General features: G+C 38.8%; 2 protein-coding genes across 3 annotated transcripts in view; both read left to right on the forward strand.

The window, feature by feature from the left end:
- The window catches only part of larp1b (La ribonucleoprotein 1B), a 55200-nt gene extending 50089 nt beyond the window's left edge, over positions 1-5111 (forward strand). For both annotated transcript variants that reach the window (XM_046855418.1, XM_046855420.1), the window contains exons 16-18: positions 953-1062; positions 1560-1687; positions 3373-5111. In XM_046855418.1, coding sequence (XP_046711374.1) covers positions 953-1062; positions 1560-1687; positions 3373-3792 — 658 coding nt within the window. In that variant the 3' untranslated portion in view covers positions 3793-5111. The remainder of the gene's footprint in view (positions 1-952; positions 1063-1559; positions 1688-3372) is intronic.
- Positions 5112-6366: 1255 nt separating this feature from the next.
- pgrmc2 (progesterone receptor membrane component 2) lies at positions 6367-24122 on the forward strand. The gene is made up of 3 exons (XM_046855427.1): positions 6367-6906; positions 20186-20341; positions 21972-24122. The coding sequence occupies exons 1-3, from the start codon at positions 6528-6530 to the stop codon at positions 22067-22069; spliced, it is 633 nt and encodes a 210-aa protein (XP_046711383.1). The 5' UTR covers positions 6367-6527; the 3' UTR covers positions 22070-24122.
- Positions 24123-24680: the final 558 nt, after the last annotated feature.

Raw genomic sequence — 24680 nt, forward strand, 5'->3', positions numbered from 1 at the left:
TCTGTAACACTCCTGTTCTCACCTGTGCTCTTCTGTAACTCTACTGTTCTCCCCTGTCCCCTTCTGTAACACTCCTGTTCTCACCTGTGTCCTTCTGTAAGGCTCCTGTTCTCCCCTGTGCTCTTCTGTAACACTACTGTTCTCGCCTGTGCCCTTCTGTAACACTCCAGTTCTCCCCTGTGCTCTTCTGTAACACTCCTGTTCTTAACTGTGCCCTTCTGTAACACTTTTACATGTTGTATTTAAAGTGTTTTTACTTGTGTTCTCAGCATGCTATTATCTGTGGTGTTCTTTTATTATCTAACCCCATTTGTTCTTTCCCTTGCTCTACTTTTACTGTCTTCATGTGTGCTTTTCTGTCTCTAGCCTCAATTATGATTTTCATAAATGGTATGATTTTTTAATATAAACTCCATTCATCCATCCATGCAGTTAATATTAAAATGACATACAAGATTATATACAGTCTGAATTATACACCTTATGGGCAAAAGTTTGACCACTGACCATCGATTGATTTATTTTTTTAATGTCCTGTTCCACATTTAGTACCCAATTACTGTTATAATAACCTCCACTCTTCTGGGAAGATGTTCCACTAGATTTTGCAGTGTTCTTGAGGAGAATCGTGCTCACACAAGGGTGTTACTTAATTAAAGTCAGGTAGTGATGTAGGTGAGGTGAGGAGTCCTGGGGTGCAGGCAGCATTCACATTCATTCCAAAGGTTCAGACGGTGTTGAGGTTCCGAGCTCTATAGCAGGAGATCTTCCACTCCAACCCATGTAAAGCATATCTTCATGGAGCTGGATTTGTGCACTGGGGCATTGTCAAGCGATGTATGTAGCAACTCTTTTTGCTTTTTGTCTCTGTTTTACCTGGTACAGTTTTGACCTGAACAGTCTGCCTTTTTATATACTGTTTTCTTTACCTCAGCTTTGTCCCCCTCTGCAGGTACGGATTGGAATGCCTCTTCCGCTTTTTCAGTTACGGTTTGGAGAAGAGGTTCAGACCTGACATATTCAAGGACTTCCAGGAGGAAACTTTGCATGACTTCGAGAAAGGTACATGACCTCTGCATGATAGTGCTGATATTTTTGTCACAGTTCGAAGATGGTGGGATTGAAAAGCTGTATTTCGAACCTTTTGATTACAGGTGTTACATAAAACAAAAGTTTACGCTAGTCAACACAAAACTAGCTAGCTTATAACTATTTTATAAATACATCCATATAGACATGTGCTCGTGCATCACTGTGGTACTTCAATTCCACACAAGATCTGCTTTGTGTAACTTGCAGGTTACAGTTTTCTTTGTTGCGTTTAATATAAAATGCTAACGTAACTTCGTTGACAACGAATTTCAATATCGAATATTTTAGCGATTACTTGTTGCATACTACGGTAGAGAAGTTCCAAATTAATTGATACGAGGGCTGTGATTTGTACATGACATGTTCATGTTGTGCAACACGTATTTATTTATTTTTTGCATGCATGCATCTTGAAAATGAGTGTATTGTACACTAATCATTTTTCTCTGTACAAATGTTGTGTGTAGGTCAACTGTACGGTCTGGAAAAGTTCTGGGCCTTCCTGAAGTACTCACGGATTAAAGACCAAGTCATTGAACCGAAGCTGCAGGAGCACCTCCGCAAATTCAAGAGCATAGATGACTTCAGAGTGGAGGTGTGTGTCAAAATGATTTGCTGACTGAGTGTATGAATGAATTTAGTGGGAGTGTTTAGGTGTCTAAGTGAGTGAGTAAGTAAATGAAAGACTCAACTCGAGTGACTGGTAGACTGACTAATTAACTGACCAAGCGACTTTGAATGACAGACTGATTGAATGGCTTATCCAGTGACTGTCTGACTAATCAAGTTCTGACTGACTGACAGACAATGTGAGTGACTCATGAAGTGACTGGCAACATAACTAACTGACAGTGTGACTGAATGACTGACTGTATGAAGTGACTTACTGAGTGACGAAGTGAGTGACTGACTGACTGATAGTGACTGACTGATAGTGTGACTGAGTGAATGACTGACTGATGGTGTGACTGAGTGAATGACTGACTGATAGTGTGACTGAGTGAATGACTGACTGATGTTGTGACTGAGTGAATGACTGACTGATAGTGTGACTGAGTGAATGACTGACTGAGTGACTGACTAATGAAGTGACTGACTGACTGACTGATGAAGTGACTGACTGACTGACTGATGGAGTGAGTGAGTGACTGACTGATGGAGTGAGTGACTGACTGATGGAGTGAGTGACTGAGTGACTGACTGATGGAGTAAGTGACTGAGTGACTGATAGCATGACTGACTGAGTGACTGACTGATGGAGTGAGTGAGTGACTGATGGCATGACTGACTGACTGACTGACTGAGTGACTGACTGATGGAGTGAGTGACTGACTGACTGATGGAGTGAGTGAGTGACTGACTGATGGCATGACTGACTGACTGACTGAGTGAGTGACTGACTGATGGAGTGAGTGACTGACTGACTGACGGAGTGAGTGACTGACTGACTGACTGATGGAGTGACTGACTGACTGACTGACTGATGGATGGAGTGAGTGAGTGACTGACGGCATGACTGACTGATGGAGTGAGTGACTGACTGACTGATGGAGTGAGTAACTGACTGACTGATGGAGTGAGTTACTGACTGACTGATAGTGACTGACTGATGGAGTGACTGACTGACTGATGGAGTGACTGATGGAGTGACTGACTGACTGATGGAGTGACTGACTGACTGACTGATGGAGTGACTGACTGACTGACTGATGGAATGAGTGAGTGACTGACTGTCTGATGGAGTGAGTGACTGACTGACTGACTGACTGATGGAGTGAGTGACTGACTAAGTAAATGACTAATGGAGTAACTGAGTGAGTGACTGACTGACTGATGGATGGAGTGACTGACTGACTGATGGTTTGGGTGACTGAGTGAGTGAGTGAATGACTGACTAATGGACTGAGTGAATGACTGACTGATGGTGCGACTGACTGACTGACTGACTAATTGTGCAACTGACTGACTAATGGAGTGAATGAATGACTGGTGACTGACTGAGTCATAGTGCGACTGATTTGACTGATGGATTTGTGACTGAATGTGTGTGTGTGACTAACTGATGTTGTAAGCGATTAACTGATGAACTGAAATTGTGACTGACTGATTGACTGGCTGACATTGAGAATGACAATGTGACTTTGTAACGGACGGTGTGACTGACTGAACGATGTTGACTGAGTGATGGCGTGTGACTTGACCATGTGCAGTATTCTAGTTTTGAATTTGGGTTCCGAAGTAGTGGCAGATAATCTGAACCCAACACCTCCTTTGTCTCAGCCACCAATGGGAGACGAGCAGGGGGGCAGGAGACGGAGACACTCATCCTCTGGTGGGGACGAGGGCAGACGCAAACGTTACAACTCAACCTCTTCTTCATCATCAAAACAAGCCCCGCCCACCAAGGTTTCTAACGAGTCTGCTGCTAAAGGGGAAGCCAAGATGGATTCAACCAATCGGTCAGCTTCTCCAGCAAACACTAAACCTGTTTCAGCCAGTCATGGGCCAGCGAACAGCAAATTGACCTCAACCAATCAACGGGCCACTGCAGGGCTGGCCAAGTCCGCTTCAAGCAATCAGAAAGCGACTGCCAAGAGCACCGCGGTCAATGAAGCAACTTCAGCCAGGAAGGAGAACGTGAAGAAGAATCCACAATCGGAAATGGCTAGAAAAACCAAAGATGTGCATCCGCCAAACTGAATCAATCTTGAGAGATGGATGTTTGTAATCTTAAATGAGAAGGGCTATTCCAAGGCCAAAATTTATATTTATCCGCCTAAACCTTAAATCTCTTATATGAGTAAATGAGCCAAACCGTTACACAAGTGATGCTTAAGTGTTAAACCATCAGGACGTAACTGATTTCACTACGTAAAGTATCAGTCCGATTGTCGTATTTGTCTTCGCAGAAACAGCTTTTTTTTTTTTTTTGGCTCATGGTTGGATTTAACAGTAATTCAGTTTTAGATTAAAAAAAAAAAAAAAAAAAGTCAATGGACTAAAAATCATTGGAGTCAAAAAAAAAAAAAACCCAACAAAAAACATTCTGCTGTCAAGTTTACGAACGCTGCATCGAGTGTAGTTTGTGGACAATGTGTTCCTGTGCTGAATGTAAATGATCTTCTGGGGTGCCTTACATTTCAAAGATTTTCCCCCTTATATCAGGAAAAACTATCACCGACCTTCTATTTCAGTGACGTCATAACTTTTTGCGTGCGCGACCGATCAGAACGACGCGATCGCAGACGACCCGTGACGAGAAAGCGCATACGTTTGTTCGAGAAAACGGAAACAAATTTGAGCAGATTATACAGATTATAATCTCGCCTAATCTTTTTACACTCGAGATGGCAATAGCATCATCACAACTGACACTATATGGAGTTTTATTGGTGCATAGTGTTTGGTACTGACTATGAAATGAGTGTTATGGATGGAAAAAGCAAAAAAAGCCCAACAGTATCATGCTAAAAAAAAAAAGGCCGAGCTAGTGCGCGATTGTACTCAAATCTTTGGGATGGAATACTTTTAATCTTTGTTTTAACAGATTTAACAAACTTTTCGATTTTTGGCTTCAATTAGAAACGTGTCTCTTTTACTTGAAGTTTTATTTTCTAAGTATTTTTATTGCTTTAAAAAAAAAAAAAAGAAAGGAGTTTATATTCCAGGAAAAAAAGGTTTTACATTCTGTTGGAGAAGGGATTTTTTTTTTTTTTTTGCGATTTTGAGTGATTTTATTGATTCTAATTCTGTTTTATTGCTTCTCGCAACTTATTTGGATTATGCAGCTATATAATAGAACTATAAACTGTACATAAAAAATGAGGAATTGCTATGATTTGGGTGATTTAGAATTTTTATTGAGATTATTGTATTATTGTAGTATTTTTTTTGCGTGCGCTGGTGTGTTCGTATGCATGTCTGGTTCTTATTTTTCTGCTCATTTTGCCTATAAATTGTAACATGTAAAAATGCATATATAAAAAAAAAATCATTAAAATCTGTTTATAAAAACCCCATATGTTTGTTTCAGTGGTTATTGGTTTAATGTATGAAAAGATGGAGCTATTACAAGTCATCATTACAAGTAGATGCTTCGGATAGTGTATAACTACCCGTCTTTTGGACTACTAACCTTTCCCCTGGAGTGTAGTCATGGAGGAAGGAAGGATGATCTCGGTGATGAGGTCATTGTTTAAATACAGCTTCCTTCCTGTTATCGAATAGTTACTAAGTATCACACATCAAACATCTGTTTATTTTTACAGTCAGGAAAAATGTTAAAAGGATAGTAGCAGGCAGTCAGAAACTGCCACAGTGGCACAACGTATTATTCATATATATATATATATATATATATATATATATATATATATATATATATATATATATATATATATATATATATATATATATATGAATACATTATGAGCGGTGAAGTGAAGAACAATATCTCTTCATCATGGCACCTGTTCGTAAATGGAATTTATTACGCAGCAAGTGAACATTCTTTCAAAAAAAGTTTATAGAAGCAGAAAAATAATAGGTGAGTTTAAGAATTTAAGCGAGTTAAACAAGGGCCAAATTATGACGTCTAGACGTCTGGGTCAGAGCATCTCCAAAACTGCAGCTCTTGTGGGATGTTTCCAGGCTGCAGTGGTCAGAATCTATCAAAAGTGCCCCATGGGAAAAACCAGTGGTAAACCGGTGACAGGGTCGTGGATGGACGAGGATCATTGATGCACATGAGGAGTGAGGGCTGGTCTGTGTGATCCGATCCAACAGACGAGCTTCTGTAGCTCAAACTGCTGAAGACGTTAATGCTGTTGATGCTCGATGGATCAGAACTATAATATAACTTAAAATATATTTAGTTTATAATGTTATAACAGTATTTGTATATTGTTTATAAATATTTTAAATTACCACTGAGCTGCCACTGCTGGGCCCTTGAGAAAGGCCCTTAACTCTCCAGTGCTCAGTTGTAAGTCGCTCTGGGCGTCTGCCAAACTGCCATAAATGTAAATGTAAATATGTAAATATATATATATATACAATTATATATATATATATATATATATATATATATATATATATATATATATATATATATATATATATATATATATATATATATATATAATTTTTTTCATCTATTTTATTATATATTAGATTATCAAAAATAACTTTATAATTATAAAACTAAACTTTAATAAAAATAAATAACTACTTTTATATTATCTTTATTAATAATTCGTAAAAAATAGCAAAGAAATGTATTTTATTTAAAATAATCGTATAGCTTTTGTATCGTAGCGGACAGGAGCCAATCAGAAGCAAGAGACTCAGCCTCCGAATGTCATCATCCAATCATTGGCACGTAACCCTGTGAACGGCCAATCAGACGCGCTGTGTAGTGTGAGGTGGGCGGGACCATGTTTGTGGGTAGGACGCTAACGTGCAGTATGGCGGACGATGGGGACGGCAGGAGCGGAGTAGCTGACACAAGCAGCGGCCAGGGGACAACGACAGAGGAGTTGGATCCGGGGCCCGGTGTCGGCGGCATGCTTCTTAACTTGGCCTTGTTTATTGTGTTCGTGGCCGTTTGCTACGGCGTTTACCGACGGTGGTTCAGGAGGTCAGGCGCTGACGCGAGCCGGGGAGACGAGGCCTCGGCTTTGCCCAAGATGGGCCGGCGGGACTTCACTCTGGAGCAGCTGCGGGAGTACGACGGCGTCCAGAACCCGCGCATTCTCATGGCGGTCAACATGAAAGTCTTTGACGTGACCAGCGGCAAAAAGTTTTACGGACGCGGTAAGAACTCACCCTGAGCAGCTAGACGTGCAGTTTACCCGCTAAAAATACTCACTAGTGTCCCAAATCGGTGCTTTCTTCACAGCTAGGGCACTACATAGTGCGCTCAGATCATTATTCTGTCCTCTTGTAGTGCACTCTTAGAGGGAGCAGTGTGTGATTTGTAACCCCGCCCGCACCTGGCTCTTATACGAGTGACCAGGCAACCCTATATTTCTACAGCTAGTTAACACTTTAATAAACTGCTTTTGGAAGTAAATTAATAAACAAATGTTTATAACTAGTGAATGTTATTAATTGCTTAATAAAACCTAACTGCTGTAGTCTGGTTTTTATCCCAACTAGTAGTATAGGTCGTTATGATGGATGAGTTAGTTGCTAGTTTTGTTTTGATAATTAAATAACTTGATGTATTAAAAAACAAGCGGATCAGATTTAATTTATACATTTATAAAAACTATATAGGATTGTTTTTTTCTGTCTTTGCGTTAATTCTATGCTAGGTAACCTACATGTTATTGTAGCTAACTCTGTTATTTATCTATTCACGTCGTTTTTTTTCCAGGATTTCCGTGTTAAATTAATTATTATTTAATAATTGGAGAAATACTTCATTTTCTAAATGGTTCATTAAAACTTAAAGGTTTCACGCTGCTGAAATGAATCTCTGACGTGGACTTGGAGCTGCTGCCAGGCCACAGCTAGGAGCTAGCTAACTGTGGGTCGCATTGCAAATCAATCACTTTAGGGCTATCTAGGGGACTAGACAGGGTGCGCTAGTCATTAATTTGCACCCTGTGTAGTGCGCTTATGTACTCAGCGGGTTAGTGATTTGGGACATGGCAGCGGTGTACATGCGCAGTAAACTCTGAAGGTCCGTTTTACTAGGTGCCCAGCCCACCTTAGATTTCCTCTGTCCCCTGTCCCTTGTCCCTGGTCCTCCAGTCATTAGCATGAGAACTTATCCATATTATTTTAATACTTACGTATTTCAGTTTGACTTTTTGTTATTAACATTTATAACGTTACATTAGGTTAGCTTGATTTAGCATGACCGCCCTCTCATACAAAACATATTTTACCTACTGTGTTTTCCCTCATGAGGTTCATTTGACCATCTCCTATACATCTTTAATGTACCCCCAGTCTGTCAGACTGTTTTTTGTCCGATTGCTTTACATGCCACAGCTGCCTCGTTTAACCACAGTCTCCCTGTTAAACCCCAATCTCTCTACTGAAACCCCCAGTCCCTCTGTTAACCTCCAGTTGTCCTGTTAAACTCCCCAGTCTCTCTTTAACCCCTTACAGACTCTCTTTAAACCCACCGGTCTCTCTGTTGAACCCCCACCGGTCTCTCTGTTGAACCCCCACCGGTCTCTCTGTTGAACCCCCACCGGTCTCTCTGTTGAACCCCCACCGGTCTCTCTGTTGAACCCCCTCCAGTCTCTCTCTTAACCTTCAGTCTCTCCTTTAAATCCCCATTCTCTGTTTAAACCCCCAAGTCTCTCTGTTAAACCCACCCAGTCTCTCTGTTAAACCCACCCAGTCTCTCTGTTAAACCCTCCAAGTCTCTCTGTTAAACCCCCACAGTCTCTCTCTGTTAAATTCCCCAGTCTCCCGGTTAAACTCTCTTTCTATTAAACCCCCAGTCTCTCTGTTACACCCCAAAGTCTCTGGGTTAAACTCCTGTTATCGTTGTTAAACCCCCAGTCTCTCTATTAAACTGCTCTGTTAACCCCCTGGTTTCTGTGTTTAACCCCCCAGTCTCTGGGTTAAACCACTCCGTTAACAACACTCTCTGTGGTTAATCCCACCATCTGTGGTTAGTCTCTCTGTTACACGTCCCAATCGATTTGTTAACACGGTAGTGTTCCTCTTAAACCCCCTTTCCCACTCCTAAATTCCCAGTCTCTCTGTTAAACCCCACCATCCCCCTCCGAACCCCTGGTCTTTCTGCCAAAAAACCCAGTTCTCCCTAAAACACTCGGACCTCTCTGTTAAACCCCTGGTCCCCTCTCTCTGTTAAACCCCTGGTCCTCTCTCTCTGTTAAACCCCTGGTCCTCTCTCTCTGTTAAACCCCTGGTCCTCTCTCTCTCTGTCAAACCCCTGGTCCTCTCTCTCTCTGTCAAACCCCTGGTCCTCTCTCTCTCTGTCAAACCCCTGGTCCTCTCTCTCTGTCAAACCCCTGGTCCTCTCTCTCTCTGTCAAACCCCTGGTCCTCTCTCTCTCTGTCAAACCCCTGGTCCTCTCTCTCTCTGTCAAACCCCTGGTCCTCTCTCTCTCTGTTAAACCCCTGGTCCTCTCTCTCTGTCAAACCCTGGTCCTCTCTCTCTGTCAAACCCCTGGTCCTCTCTCTCTCTGTCAAACCACCGATCTCCCTATTATGCACTTGAGATCTTATGTGAAGATATCTACACATTCAGTTCATGTACCTGTACATTATATACCTCACACTGTGTTTGTTTATAAGCTGTGTTGAATTTTTCCAGCATAGTCGATTAGAAAAGGGGCGTGTTCATTCCATAATATTTCTTTGGCTGGATTTGTGTGTGATGTGGCATTGACCTCTGGTGACACTCAAGTTCCAGCGCTGCTTGTTTTGGTTCATCATTTATATGGTTGCTGTAATAAAATTAGTCTGATAGCCTTTGCCCAGATTAGCTGAAGAAACCTCTCTTTGCTTTTAACCTGCTGGCTTTTGCTTTTCATTAGTAATAGATGTGGCCTTCAGAAATGTCTGGTCACTGGGTTATTAGTCAGAAAAAACCCAACAACTTTTTTTTAATTAAATGTTGTGCTTATTATAACTATGCATTTATGTAAAAAATTGTACTTCAAAATGCAAAAGCTACATACCGAGTTTAACTATCTTCAATTTAGACATTTTAAAGCTTGTAGTAGCTGTTTTGTTAAACAAACAAACCGCATTTGAGTATGCAAGGTAAAGTGTGTAAATCAACATTTGTATTGTTTTTAATGATAATCGCAGATGCAAGTTGACAACCGCGCTTAAAAAAACAAACAAAAAAACACATTTTGTTCAGTTGAAAAGATCTAAGCATCTACAATATATGACATTTTGCATAAAAATTAAATATACAAACATTGAAAACGAACGTTCGAACGTAGTAAAGTGGCGGTAAATCGCCTTCAAAAACAGACAAGTTACTGTTGGAAAAAAAATATGCATTGGTACACAAATGCGCAAGCAAATAGACCTTCATTAAACCGTGCTGATGTTTCACATTCACCTGAACTCTTCGCCATTTCACAAGCGGCTGTTTTATCTTACCTTCATGCTAACACTAAACTTAAGCAGCCCAACTAATTGATAACTGTGTTTGTTTATAACGAATTTCATGATCGATTAGTTGTTGTCCAGGGTCGTCTAAGAAATTTAGAGGCTGTTTTTTGTTATAATTTTACTAATATTTTTATATTATACGTATTTTTGTGTCTAAAGGCTGTATAATGTAATTTCAGCTTCTAAATTACATCATTTAAGATGTTCCCAGATTCATAAAACAGTGTACATGCTGAGTGGTTTCTGCTGATGTTCTTCTGACCCAAGCCCATGAGTTTAAATCTCAGCAGCACCAAGCTGCCAGTGTTGGGCCCTTCAGGAAGGCCCCTATATCCTTAATTGCACCGTTGAATAAATTAAATAGCATCCGCCAAATTCTGTGTAACTATAATGAATAAAAATCAGCCTAGTTCATTTAAATATGTATCAGATTAATAACATAAATGGCAAAACAATATAAATCAAATGAATATATAGTATGTGTGAAATCTACTGATATACAGTACTGTGTAAAAGTGTATAGGTCGTACACTGTGTAAAAGTGTATAGGCCGCTGAAGCAAAAGTGTGATTTCTGTGCGTTCTTTGGTGTTTTTTTTTTTTTTTTTTTTTTTGTGATTGAAGGTTTTATTATTAAGTTTCCAATAAATGAAACTCGTACATGTGTACGCAATGCTCGAGCATGTCCCGCACAAGCCCGGCGTAACGGCAACCAGTAGGACAAATGCAGGCGATAGCAATGGCATTGATTAGAGTTCATTCTTTTAGGTTTACGAGAGCCAAATTCATGCTATTGCTCAAATGTAATGTAATACTTTCCACTTTTTGTGTATAGAAGCTGTTTTTTTTTATCAGATTTTTTTTAATACAGTTTACAAATTTCCTTTATTTTCTGATTTGTATTTTGAAGAAAAATAATTGTCATTAAACCATTCCGAACCAGGAAATCCAAATCATTTTGCACTGTATTGTGATTAATTTGTGGATACATTTTTGCTGTAAATTTTTTTTGTAAAAAAAAAAAAAAAATTTAAACTACCGACGTTACTATCGCTATTAAATGCATCAAAGATGCTTCATGAACACTAGAAAAAAGGTGAAAACGTGCAACCAATACGCCTCAACACGTATTAATACTTACATTTTATTTACGTGATTAGGGATAGAATGGACTGTTGGATCTGATAATTAGAAAACATGGCTATTGAAGAGGAAAAGAAGCAATAAAGCGAGTTGGATGCAACGTTACATCCACGATCTAATAAGATGAAGGTGGTTTATATTTGATGTTGTTTTTAGATTTCTTTTGTGTCTTTAACAATTCGCTTTTCATCATTGTCCCAAAGCTGCTTTACAGAATTAAATCTAACTTTTGGCTTTAGAAATGAGTCCTTATAAGTTACTTTCTAATATGCGAGCAAGTGGTGACAACGGTCTCGGATAGTTTTTCCTTGTGCATGCATTGATAAAGAAACCTTGGCAGGAACCAGATTTAAAAGAAACACGTTTGTTTTATTTGACTTTTTGTGTAAATGATAAACAAACTTTTTTGAACATCAACAAAAAAATAAACAGCCCAAAGTTTTGTTTTGTTTGTTCCTTTCTTCAATAATAAAGTGATATCTGAAGCACTCGGCGATTCTCCGCCCCCTTGCACTTCAGGCGTCGTGCTCTAGCGGTTTACCGCTCGCTTCCGACCTCGTACATCGTTTGCCACAGTTGCTTTTGTGCAGTAGATACGTAACGGTTTTTGTTTTTCTAATATTTTTTAAAGACCATTTTGCGGGAATCCCATATAAATTCACCCTATAAATCTTGTTTGCGTCGGGTCCCGCGGCAGTGCAGGATTCTACATCGTAACGGTTTATGATAGCTTTTAATCTTTATATTCATTACAGATTGATCTTAATGGCTCTTGAGTTTATTTAGAGATGATTGACTTCTTCTGATGATTGGATCTTGAAGCAGTGCAGTTTGCGATCCTCTGACAATCAGCTTGGCGAGGGGGCATTCACGGCGTCACGCCCAGTTCGTGGCACGTGTAATCGGCAGTCGACTAACCACAAAAGTTAAACAACACTCCTTTATATAATATACACCGTAGCTTATTGCTAATGAATGCAGGCGCGAGTGAAACGGAATCGGTCAGAAATGAGTATTTGTATTTATTGGGGTATAAAAAATTTGCAGTCGAATTATATTTTGTTTGTGACCAGATATTATGTGATAACTAAAAATAAAGGTGAGTGTTTCTTTCAGGGTCTTGTTTTTGCCCGAAGGAAAAGTTACGAAATCTAAAGTTTGTTGGTAAACTTGTAATCAGTGATTAATTTCTGATGAATTTCTGATGTTGACTGAAGACAGTGTCTTTTCTTTTTCTGTTTTTAGATATTTTTGCATGTTAAAAAAGTTGCCACAGAAACACACATGAGAATCAGATGATCCAAAGCATCAAAGCCCTTTTGTTTTTTTTTGTTTTTTATCCAGTCATCAATAAATCAACACTGAGTAGGTCGGTCCTCTCGCCGCACCCAAGTCATAAGACCTCGAGTTTTTCGAATTCTGCTTCTGATCTCTGAAGATCTAATTTCAAATTTATTGTAATAGAAGTTCAATTGGTGTTTTTCCTCGGATGGTAAAATCCTTAAAAGCTTTTTTTTTTTTTTGCCCAGGTGTTTTAAGAAAACTGAGTTTGTGTGTTTTTGTAGCTGTGAGTGCATTAGATTCCCAGAATTCACTTCCTGACCGTCTGCACTCACCATCTTCAGTACATAATTATTCAAAATAATTGGATTTGATAATCATTGATTTAGAAATGGAAGCCGGGTTACAGTCTGTTTGGCCTTGTTTATACTCGCTATTAATAACGATGATCATGCGTGCTCCAACAAACTTTACATTCGGAGACCATTCTGGGGGATGGTTCCACATCAACAGCCTAAAGATCTATGAAATTACAGAGCAACGTAAGAACTTTGAGGATGAATTTGGACTGAAATGAATATCAAGTCTACTACAAAGGCTCAGGACCACAGGTTGCATTTTAATGGGATCTTTGGAACATAACCATCCTTTGATTGATAGTATTTTAACCAAAGTTGATCATCTGCAGAATCAATCCTACATGTTGGACATTCAGGAAATGAGCGAGCTGATGCGGCTGCTAACAAAGCTTTAAAGCAGGCTGTAACTAGATCCCAGATTCCTCCCTTAGAGTATAGACCTATTATCAATGTTGATATACTAAATAAGTGGCATAAAGAATGGAATACATGGACATATAACAAACTGTATGAAATACACCCTGGAATTACAGGTTTTTAGTACCGTTGAAGCCAAGATTTGATCAAGTGATCCTAACCAGATGTTGAATCGGGCATACGAGACTGACACATGATTACTTGCTGAAAGGTGAAGACCCCATTCAGTGTTTTTACTGCAGCATTCCTCTTACTGTCAAACATATTTTGTTGGACCGTCCTGCTTATAATGACCACAGAAGGTTGTTTTATGAAGTCAATTCATTTAATGAGCTGTTTAATAAAGTTTTATCAGGAAAAGTTTTAGAATTTTTATCATATATTAACGTAAACATTTTTGTGTTGTAATTATTTGTTTGTGATTTTTGTTCTTATAAACTGTTCTTGCCATGAAAATAGCCTCAGTAGCTGGCATGGCATTAAATAAAAGTATATGATGATGCATTTTAATCGCCAATCACTGCACACAAGGACATTCGGTGCCACCCAGACGAGGATGGGCTCCTTTTTTGAGTCCGGTTCCTCTCAAGGTTTCTTCCTTATAGCATCAAACCTCATAGCGTGTTTTTTATTTTTTTTTTTTCTCATATAGAGACAAAACTTATACATTCTCTTATTGATGCGTTATCTCTGTAGAGCTGCTTTGGGACAATGTAGATTACAAATAAAAATTATGTACAAATAAAAATGAATTCGAATCGAACGCTATATCGTGAGGACATGTTTTTTTCAGGGAGGTTCTACACTTGTACACCGCAACTGTTCCAGCTCGTCTGTTGTTCCGATCTCCGTTTGGCGCTTTTGTATTTCAGAACTTCGTTTTTTCGAACATAAACGACAAATCGATTTTGGTTTTGGAACGAGCTTGGCATTTATTTCTCGCCAGCTGTGTAGGTCTTGACCTTTTATACTAGTGAAAGCGGACATTTGAAATTTCAGAGCGATGAAATGAAAGAGAAATCTTCAGTGGTGTATTTGAGGCTCTGTGCTGCCCTGTATTCATTTCCTCTATGCATTATTCTTATTTCTTAGTTTCTGAAGAAAGGTGATGTTAGCCATGGAACCTGCTGGATATAAATATTTCGAAATAAACGCACCCGTTTCATATAGAGTGGATCTTTTAATCATATACACACACTAAGCACTTTATTAGGAACACCGAGCACCTGGGCTTTAACAGCTGGAGGCCACATCAGGTTTTAATTCTGTCAGACAGAACACTGGTGTGATGACTCTTGATTTCTGCTGAAGTTCACGTTCAAGGTCAGAATCTGGATTCAAAAGCACAAATCTATGGACCCAACCTCCCTCAACAGGGCAATGTTTTTGCGGGAAATGTTTTTTTGGCTCACTTTTGGCTCGTCAATACCAGTCAGTCATCAGTAAAACGCTTAGGGCGTTGTTGCTGAGCACGTGCATCACTTCATGACCACAATTTCTGCACCTTCTAAAGGCAGGCTACTTCCAGCATAATTATGCACCATGGTGCAAAGCAAAAGTTCAGCTTCAAGCTGGTTTTGCGAACGTGCTGTTGGGGTGTACGGTGTACATCATCGTCTATGATAATATTGTAATTGTTGTTTTTAACAATGTGCAATTTGACGTTATCGAGTACTAAACCCAGTAAAAACACAACTACAGAGTGCACGCATACATGATGAATTAACAATTAAAAAAACGGTTCGACTTTTAATAAAAATTAAATGTGTACATTTACATCCAGTGGTGGATGAAGCACACAAACTATGCAGTTAAGTTAAAGTAGAGAAACACAGTAAAATATGACCCCAGTAAAAATGTCCCTTTTAAACATTCACTTGAGTAAAAGTACAAAATGATTTGCCTTTAAATCTACTCAAGTATCCAAAGATTTATTCTGGCTATAATGTTCCTATTATCATTTTTGTCACAAGACTCTGTTTTAATCAACTTTACGTGAAAAGACTGTTACTCTTTATCGCAATAGCGCATTAGTCTATTAATAGAATGATATTAATCAAACACTGATATTAAAATGATCATGAGCCCAAACCTCTGTCAACTACTTTACAAGAAAAAAGAACAAAATAGCGAGTAAGACCACGTGTTTTATTAAATTAAAATTTTTGGTTTTTCTTTTCAAAAGATTTAGCTATTAACATTATTTTATAAAATGTATATTCTATTTATTTTTTATTATATTATAAAATACCAATTTCACTTGTTTAAAAGCAGCTACCATGTTTTTATTATTCTAACTGACCGATTAAATGTAATAATTTGACTGGAAAGATGATGCACACTTTTAGGAAAAATAGAAGAAAAATAAAATAAATAAATAAAAAGCAAAAAATGTAAATAAAAAACATAATTTTTTTGAATAGATTAATCATCGTCACTGCTGTGAACTGACCACCACACAGAAAATTGAAGTCCGTTGTAGTCCTTTAGATGCCGGCACCAATAGAACAATTTGGAATGTGGTCGAAAGTGAAGATGCGATTTCATCTGGAAAATCTGTACAAATTGTTTTATACAATCAAGTCAACAAGGACCAGAAATTCAAAGAAATGTTTCCAACGTTTTGTAAAGTCAAAGCCACAAACAGTTTTAGGCTGGTTTGAGAGCAAAGTGAGGTCCTACCCAGTATTAGTTAAGTGTACTTATTAAAATACTCTGTGTGTATGCACAGGTTTACTTACATTCCTTAAGATCCAGTTCTCCAAGCTCTGAGACAGTGTTTGGGACTATAATCGAGCCTGTCTCGACTTGTCTGATCATCTTTCTTTCCTTTTGTTTTTTGTTAAACAAATTGATTTACATTTTAAATAAACGTACACTTAAATTAAAAGGGTAGCATATTAACATCTTTCAAGTCCTCACAAACCACTTACATGAGTTTCAAGCTTTAAATATAAACTTTTGTTTTGTTTTTTAGGTTTCTGTATGGTTTTTTATCCTCAGAGAAATCAAGAGAGGGACAAAGTCAGTGTGAGACACTAAAAAATAAAAATAAATAAATAAAATGATACAGGGCGTGTGAGACACTATGGACTAAGAACCTGGGACCGAGACCGATGGAGACTGATTTCGAGAGAAAGAAACTGGCAGATTGAGACAGTAAGAGTGGATTTTAATAAAAAAATATAAAAGAGAGAAAAAACAGATACAAACAGAAAGTGAGATGCACTAAATATGGTGAAACAGAAACAAAATGTTCATGGACACAAATAGAGTGAGACTGGAATAAAAAAGCTGAGTAGACAGAGAACCAAAGAGAGTTGAGACACTATGAACTAGGAAACTGAGACAATCTAAGAAAGAGAGAGAGAGAGAGAGAGACTGATACAGAAGGAGAGACTAATGGAGTAAGACCATATAGACTAAAAACTGAGACAGATAGAGACTTGTATATAGAAAGAGAGACTGGCAGATTGAGACAGTGAGCATGGAATAAAAACAGATGCAAAGAGAAACTGAGTGAGATGTGGGAGATGAAAAGCTGAGGCAGACGGAGAGAGACAGCTAGAGACTGGCAAAGTGAGACTGAGACACTGGAATAAAAAAAAAAAAAAAAAACAGAGACAAAGACCGAGTGAGATGTTATGCACTAAGAGATGGTGATACAGAAAGAGTGAGACACTGCTGAATGGAAAGCTGAGATGAACAGAGAGAGAGACACAGCTAAAGAGTGCTATGGAAAGAGAGACCAGCAGAGTGAGACTGAAATAAGACACTATTGAATAAAAAAAAAGGCACAACAGAGACAAAGAAAAAACAGAGTAAGATAGAGAAAGTGAGACGAGATGGTGAAACGGAGAGAGAGGAAAAATCTGAGAGAGACATAATGGAATGAAAAGCTGAAACGGACAGCTGCTTTTGCTCTTTCTTTGCTTGGTTTCAATTCGTGGGACTTGTGGGTCAGGAATTCTTGGTATTTTGATCACTATTTTTGTCTCTGTTCTCCTTGAGGTTGATTTACTTCTTTAAGCTAAAAACAGACACATTTCTCTATATTATGTAAAGAATTCGGTTTTATGGCCAATTCCCACCAGCCAGCTTTCCTCACATTACTGCAGGAACGTGCAACATCTCAGACGACCATCCGTTCTTCTTAACACTGCTGTTTTTGCTGCATGAGGCACTGCAGCATAGTCTAAAGAAAGACCTGTCCAATCTTTTGTTTTCTTTCGTTAATTATGATAAAAAGAAATGCACTGTAAAATCTTGGAAATGGTTTGAGGACCATTTAAACAAAAAACAAATGCTCATCTTTTATACACTGATCCAGAGCGATTATTCAATTATCTAATTTATACAGTTGAGACCTAGGGACCTCGCTTAAGGGCCCAGCAGTGGCAGCTTGTCGGAGCTGGGATTTGAACTCTCAACATTTAACCAGCTGCCACTTTTCTATATAAAGCATATTTTGTGAAAGTGAACAGGAAATTTGTAATTGGTTAATTATATTCACTATTTTACATTTATGTAAATTTATGTAAATTAGCTAATAAAAATTTCCAGTGTAAAGTTGTATTTTTCCCATATATCCTTTTTCTTTTATTATTCTTATAATATACATTTACACTTTGTATTCTGAGCAGTTGAGGGTTAACAGGCCCAACAGTGGCAGCTTGGTGGTGCTGGGATTTAAACTCATGACCTTCTGATCAAAATTTCAAGATTATTAACACTGAGCTACGAATTCCACACCAACTAATAATAAAAAAAAAATATATATATTATTTATTTATTTTGGATCTGCATCTCTGCTTACCACCTTAGGAACAAGTTATGATCCATGAATTTCTTTTGGCTACACGTATCTCCTAATGAAGTAAGAGCTACAATTACTATCAAATCAACAATAAAATATGCTAAAACAAATCAAAATAATCAAATTACTGTATACAATATTTTGTATTAAGTAATAAAAAAATGTATAAAAATTATTTTAAACATTATCTTAAAATTCAGTGTGTGTGTGTATATGTGTGTGTGTGTGTGTGTGTGTGTGTGTATATATATATATATAGATATATATATATATATATATATATATATATATATATATATATATAGATATATATATATATATATATATATAGATATATATATATATAGATAGAGAGAGAGAGAGAGAGAGAGAGAGAGAGAGAGAGAGAGAGAGAGACATTGGTAATATCGGTAGGAGAATGCTGAGGATGGAGCCACCCTTCAGGCAGAAAAGAGGAAGCCCAAGGAGGAGGTTTATCCAAAAGATTCTAAATAACAATATACTTTTTTTTTTATTATTTATATAGTTTAATTTCCATACAAAGAAGAGTTTCTATTGTGATTTTACATTTTTGGATTGTATTTGACACCAGCAGTATATTGTTTGCTTTAAGCCAGTGGTTCTTAACCTTGTTGGAGGTACTGACCCCCACCAGTTTCATATGTGCATCCACCGAACCCTTCCAACGATGGCCAAGCGGGGCGTGTCATCACGAATCATATGAGTCGGGTGTGTGTCTTGACCTCCGCCGAACCCCTGAGACTGACTCACCGAACCCCTGGGGTTCGATTGAACCCAGGTTAAGAACCACTGCTGTAAGCAATGAGGAAAAATACCCCAAACATAGTGTAGGATACAAATAAATGATCATGTCATTGTTCGTGAGAGAGACAGAAGACCAGCTGGTGAGTTTTATAACAAATTGAGGCTTTTTTTTGTTTTTGTTTTTTTTGTACATAATGTCGAATTGTTCTAAAGCCGTAGAGGTGATCTGTATCCAGCTTCACACCTGTGGAATGAGGAGGAGAGCAGCGTTAAAAAAAAAAACATACAAAACCAGTGTGATCAGTGAGAACCCGGTTGCTGTGACGACCCTGCTGTAAACGTGCAGCGAGTCTAATCTGCTTTAAACTGATTGATGATTTTAGTTTGATTTGATTTATCGGTTCGGTTTTACATAACTGCTGCCTTGAGCAAGTTGTAGCTCACTGGTTAAGATGTCAGACTTGGATTCAGATGGTCATGAGTTAAAATCTCCAGCACCACCAAGCTGCCACTGCTGGGCCTTTAAGCAGGACCCTTAATCCTCAACTGTTCAGGTGTCTAAATACGACACAGTTGCTCTGGATAAGAGCATCTGCCAAATGCTGTAAATGTGTTTGTCTCAGTGCTTGTCATCTCCATTTCCACATCTCCATGCATTCATATTCAGTTGTAGTTCCTCTCGAGCAGGCTTTTATGGTGGCAATAATGTATTTTCTTTAGATATGTTTTAAATTGATACGCATGACTGCTCACTGTAACCAAAATATTACTGTAATTCAGATTGGGTTTCTTTGCTGTAAGCTCCAATGCCGCACGGAGAAAGTGTACTCAGGGTTGCGCATTCCTGCAGTTACGACGCAAATTATTGTTTTGTGCACTTTTTAATTGCGAAATTTGTCATCGCTGACTAGACAGTCAGCATGGGAAGTTTCCGAGCAGCAGCCGGATGCAGACGCGTTGAAAGATACAATCAGTGATACCACAAACCATGTTGATTTTATATATTTTTTTTAAAAATAAAGTGTGTGTGTGTTCGGGGATTTGAGAGAACTGCAGAACAAATTGAAAACATTCCTCCTTCATTGTTGGAGGTCATGTTTTCCTGTGTCGTGGTGTTGTATTTATAAGGTGTGTCTAAACAAACGCTTCTAAATCTCTTCCTCTCTCATTTTCTCCTTCTCCGTCCATCCACAGAGGGGCCATATGGGATCTTTGCGGGTCGTGACGCCTCTCGTGGGTTGGCTACGTTTTGTCTGGAGAAAGATGCACTACGAGACGAATACGACGATCTGTCAGATCTCAACGCTGTTCAGATGGAGAGCGTCAGAGAATGGGAGATGCAGTTTATGGGTGAGTTTTAGAAAAGTATTGCAAGAGTATTCATTTCCCATATAAAATCCAGTGCAATCAACTGCCTTCAGAAGTCACCTAATTAGTAATTAGAGTCTACCTGTGTGAACTTAAATCACAGTGTAATTACAGCTGTCCTGTGAAGGCCTCAGAGATTTGTTAGAGAACATTAGGGAGCAAATTGCCTCATGAAGACTAAAGAACACACCAGGTGGGTCAGGGATAAAGTTGAGAAGTTTAAAGCAGGGTTTGGTTATAAAAACATATCCCACCGAAGCTTTAAACATCTCACACAGCACTGTTTAATCTATGATTTGAAAAAGGAAAGGGTATGGCACAACTGCTAACCTACCAAGACATGGCCGTCCACCTAAACTGACAAGCTGGGCAAGGAGCGCATCAGTCCAAGAAGCAGCCAGAATGCCCATTGTAAGTCTGGAGGAACTGCAGAGATCCACAGTATAAGAAATGCATTGTGGACAAAAAAAAAAAGAAGTCGTCGTCCTGTTTGCAGTTTTCCATAAGCCATGTAGGAGACACAGCAAACATGTAGAAGAAGGTGCTGTGGTCAGATGAGACCAAAATTGAACTTTTTGGTCTCAAGGCAAAACGCTATCTGTGGCGGAAACCTAACTGCACATCAGAACCCCATCCCCACAGTGAAACATGGTGGTGGCAGCATCATGCTGTGGGGATGCTTTTCCCCAGTAGGGACAGGGAAGCTGGTCAAAGTTGATGGGAAGATGGATGGAGCTAAATACAAGGCAAGCCTGGAAGAAACCCTATTATAGGCTGCAAAAGGTTTGAGACCGGGGCGGAAGTTCACCTTCCAGCAGGACAGCGACCCTCAACGCACAGCCAGAGCTACAATGGGAAAATCATGGCTAATTGAAATATAAATTCACATTTTTTTTTTTTATTGTCTCCAAGTTTAATAACTGCCTGAATTAGTATAAGGAGGAAACCTCGAGAGGAACCAGAGAGGAACCTTCATCATAGTCGAGGTTGTCAACTGTTTACTGCTGGAGACTTAAGTGTAAAAACTGTTCATGGTGAAGAGTTTTTACTGTAACAGACTGGTTCTATTAATTACATTCCACATCTTCATGGTTCTTGAGTTCAAGCCTCCACAGTATCCTCATGGATCTTTACACTAAATTTGTTAAAAACTTAATTCAAACTATTCTTTTAAACCCATTTCTATATTCTAATCTCGCTATCTCGACAGATGTCTAATCTTCTAGTTTGCACGGTTTCAGTTTCTCGCTTAAAGCGGCATTTCATGCAACGTTGGGTTTATCCACACAATTTTACACTTTTACTTCCAGTTAATGCTGAGAAAACTTGACTTTGAGCCAAGAGTGAGCAACAACACCCATGTATGCAGGTGTTTGGACTCATGGAACGTATTAAAAACTTAACTGCTCCATTAACGTGCTTTAATGGATCAACAGCCAGTGATCTATCACGATTTTCTCTTTTTTGCTGTTTGCTTGATCTTTGCACCAGTCTGTAAATAGTCCTTTGTGATAGTACCATGAACTTTCAACATTATAAAGTCCACAATCAGTTTGTTTTCCCTTCTTCTTCCTCTCATGTTGCATCTCTCATTTGGTTTCTTTGTTTGCAGAAAAATACGACTACGTGGGTCGCTTGCTGAAGCCTGGTGACGAACCTTCGGAATACACAGACGAGGAAGACATAAAGGACCATCTGAAACACGACTGACGTGACCAAATCCCGAGACTCAGACCGCTAAGCGTCCAGCCAATTTATCCCCCCGCCCTCCCCTTGTATCCCACTCTTTAGCCCCAAACTCTAAACTATCGGACAACTACTAGTTCATCGGAGTAGATTGCGCAGATTTTGCATCTCGTCTCCAATATCACATCCCCAGGCAGGAGCGTCTGTGTGCCGGCAGCAGAAAGTGTCCTGCAGGAACCAGTGCTACAAAAAAACCAGACGGCTCAGATGTAGGTCTGTTCGGCAAACTTTTTGATTTGGAGCATTAAATCGAATCCATACTTGCCTCAAGGTGTCCCTTTATACCTGCTACAAACTTTTGGTGGTTGTTCATCCCTTTTCTCCATTCATACCCTGCTTTTTTTTGTTTGTTTGTTTTGTTTTTCCCAACTCCAGCACACCTGCTTCAACTCTTCAGCCAAATATCAAGCCCTTCTTGAGCTGAGTAAGGTGTGTTTAAGAAGGGAAAATCAAAAAGCGCTCGAATTTCCTTGGATTAGGAGCGAGAATCACCATCGTTTTGTGAATTACTTCATTTCCAATCTCCCAGTGTGGCTCTGTACTCCATCACAGTGTACTGGGAAAAGGTATTATTTACCCCTTTGTGTTTGCCCCCTCACTCCTGCTCTACTGCAGCCACGGGCCTTGGCTTGGTCTCCTGTTCACCTGTATACACTTGTTCCATATACTCTAAGCACTTAGTCCCGTATGTTTAAGCAGTCCTGGGTCTTCTGCCCGTGTGTGTGTGTGTGTGTGTGTGTCCTAGTGATGGACTGGAAATGTGAAAAGATATTCAAAGTATGAAACACTGAAACCCCACGTTTTCATTTAAAGAAGTCAATGAGAAGACTTGCGCTAATGGAACTGTGGAGGGGGGTGGTAAAGTGGTACGATCCCAAACTGGATTACAGCTACTTTTATTTGTATTTTTTTTCTCTTTTTTTTTTTTAAAACACGCTCCATTTTAAAATACCTGCAAATCGAGGGGTCGTTCAAATCGAGAGGTCGTACGTTGATATCATTCTGAAGTGTGAGCAATCTTTAAGCATTAAATGTCCCCCCCCCTTTTTTTTTTGTGGGAATGGTATAAACTTTTTGTACCAAGACTTCAGGTAGGTAATTTTTTTTTTTTTTTTTTTTTTTAATTTGTTATTCCAGGTGGGCGATGAGGGAAGAAAATATCGGAAGTAGAGGGATGTTGCGAGAAACCAATTTTTTAACAAATATTATTTCTTTTTTTTACAATTCAAAGTTTAGAGTTGCAAAGGGAAAATCGACTTTCAATCCCGTAAACTGCTTCGAGCGTCGCGGTGTCCGTCTGTCCGTCAATCCTGTCGTTCTTCAACTCTTTAATGGAAACAGCATAAGTAGAAATTGTGCCTTATGTGATTCTTTTTTTTTTTTGCCTCTTCGAAAACAATTCACGGCAAAAATCAATAGAAGGGAAATCGAGGAAGAAGGAAAACGTAGTGAAGCGTCGCCCTTTTCCGACGTTCTCCCGTGGACGGTGTTCTACGTTCTTCCTATGTGCCCTTTTTAACTATTCAAACAATGAAAAGGCATGCTTCAGGCTCTAAAGATCGTTCTCCACGTCATTGCCACCTTGTACATAGACTTTATAAAATATTCAGTGTTACTGCCATGTTGCTGTAGTTAATGGACTCTGTATACTACTGTGTTGTATTGGCCATAAATCTGTCCCATCATTCTTTCTCTCTTTCCGTCTTTCTTTCTTTTCTCCACTGACGTCCATTTTAAGTGTGGAAGAAACAGTATGAGATGTATTTCGGAGGCTAGGCAGGGGTGCGAAGGATTAAACACTTTTTGTTGCATTTCTTTTTTGGGGGAAAGGGTGGGAGGTGAAGAGAAACGGTGGATTCTGTAAATATGTGTATCATTTTATTGAAGCATGTACAGCATAACTATGAGCTAATGCTGGTTTCTCCCCACATCACGTATTTAATTGTTGGGTGCGTGAGCGAGCGAGAGGAAGCGATGTGTCGATGCATAAACAAATAAACAGATTTGGATAATAAAACCACTGTTGCACCTGTCTCGTGTTCACAACAGCGCAGCGGTTTGTTTTGATAGATTCACAGTGCGGGTAAGAGGGCCGTGTCGGGTCGTGTCGTGTGAGAGAGCACACAACGTTTACAGGTTTATTGCTACGTTTATGGCCGACGTGCAGTTTATTGCACATCGTTTTGCAAATGTTTGCGCACTTTTTTTTGTTGTTTGTTTTCTAGCTACCCAGAAAGCAACGTTCGCATGGGGTAAAGACGTGCTTCGGATGCAAAATGTGGCAAAAAACGTACAACAAAAGATTCGTGTTTGCAAAAGTACAAGTAGGTAAATAAAATTAAATAAAAAATTCTTCACATTCTGTGTGGTGGTCAGTTTACAGCAGTGAGATTCAAGTTACTGATTTTTATGGGCGCTTTTTTATTATATATATATATATATATATATATATATATATATATATATATATATATATATATATATATATATATATATAAACCCTTATAAAGCCATTTTATCTAGAAGTGTCCAACTTTTTGAGTCGAATTCTCACATTTAATCAGTCTATTAGAAT

This window comes from Silurus meridionalis, chromosome 8 (assembly GCF_014805685.1).
Source record: "Silurus meridionalis isolate SWU-2019-XX chromosome 8, ASM1480568v1, whole genome shotgun sequence".
Taxonomy (NCBI): domain Eukaryota; kingdom Metazoa; phylum Chordata; class Actinopteri; order Siluriformes; family Siluridae; genus Silurus; species Silurus meridionalis.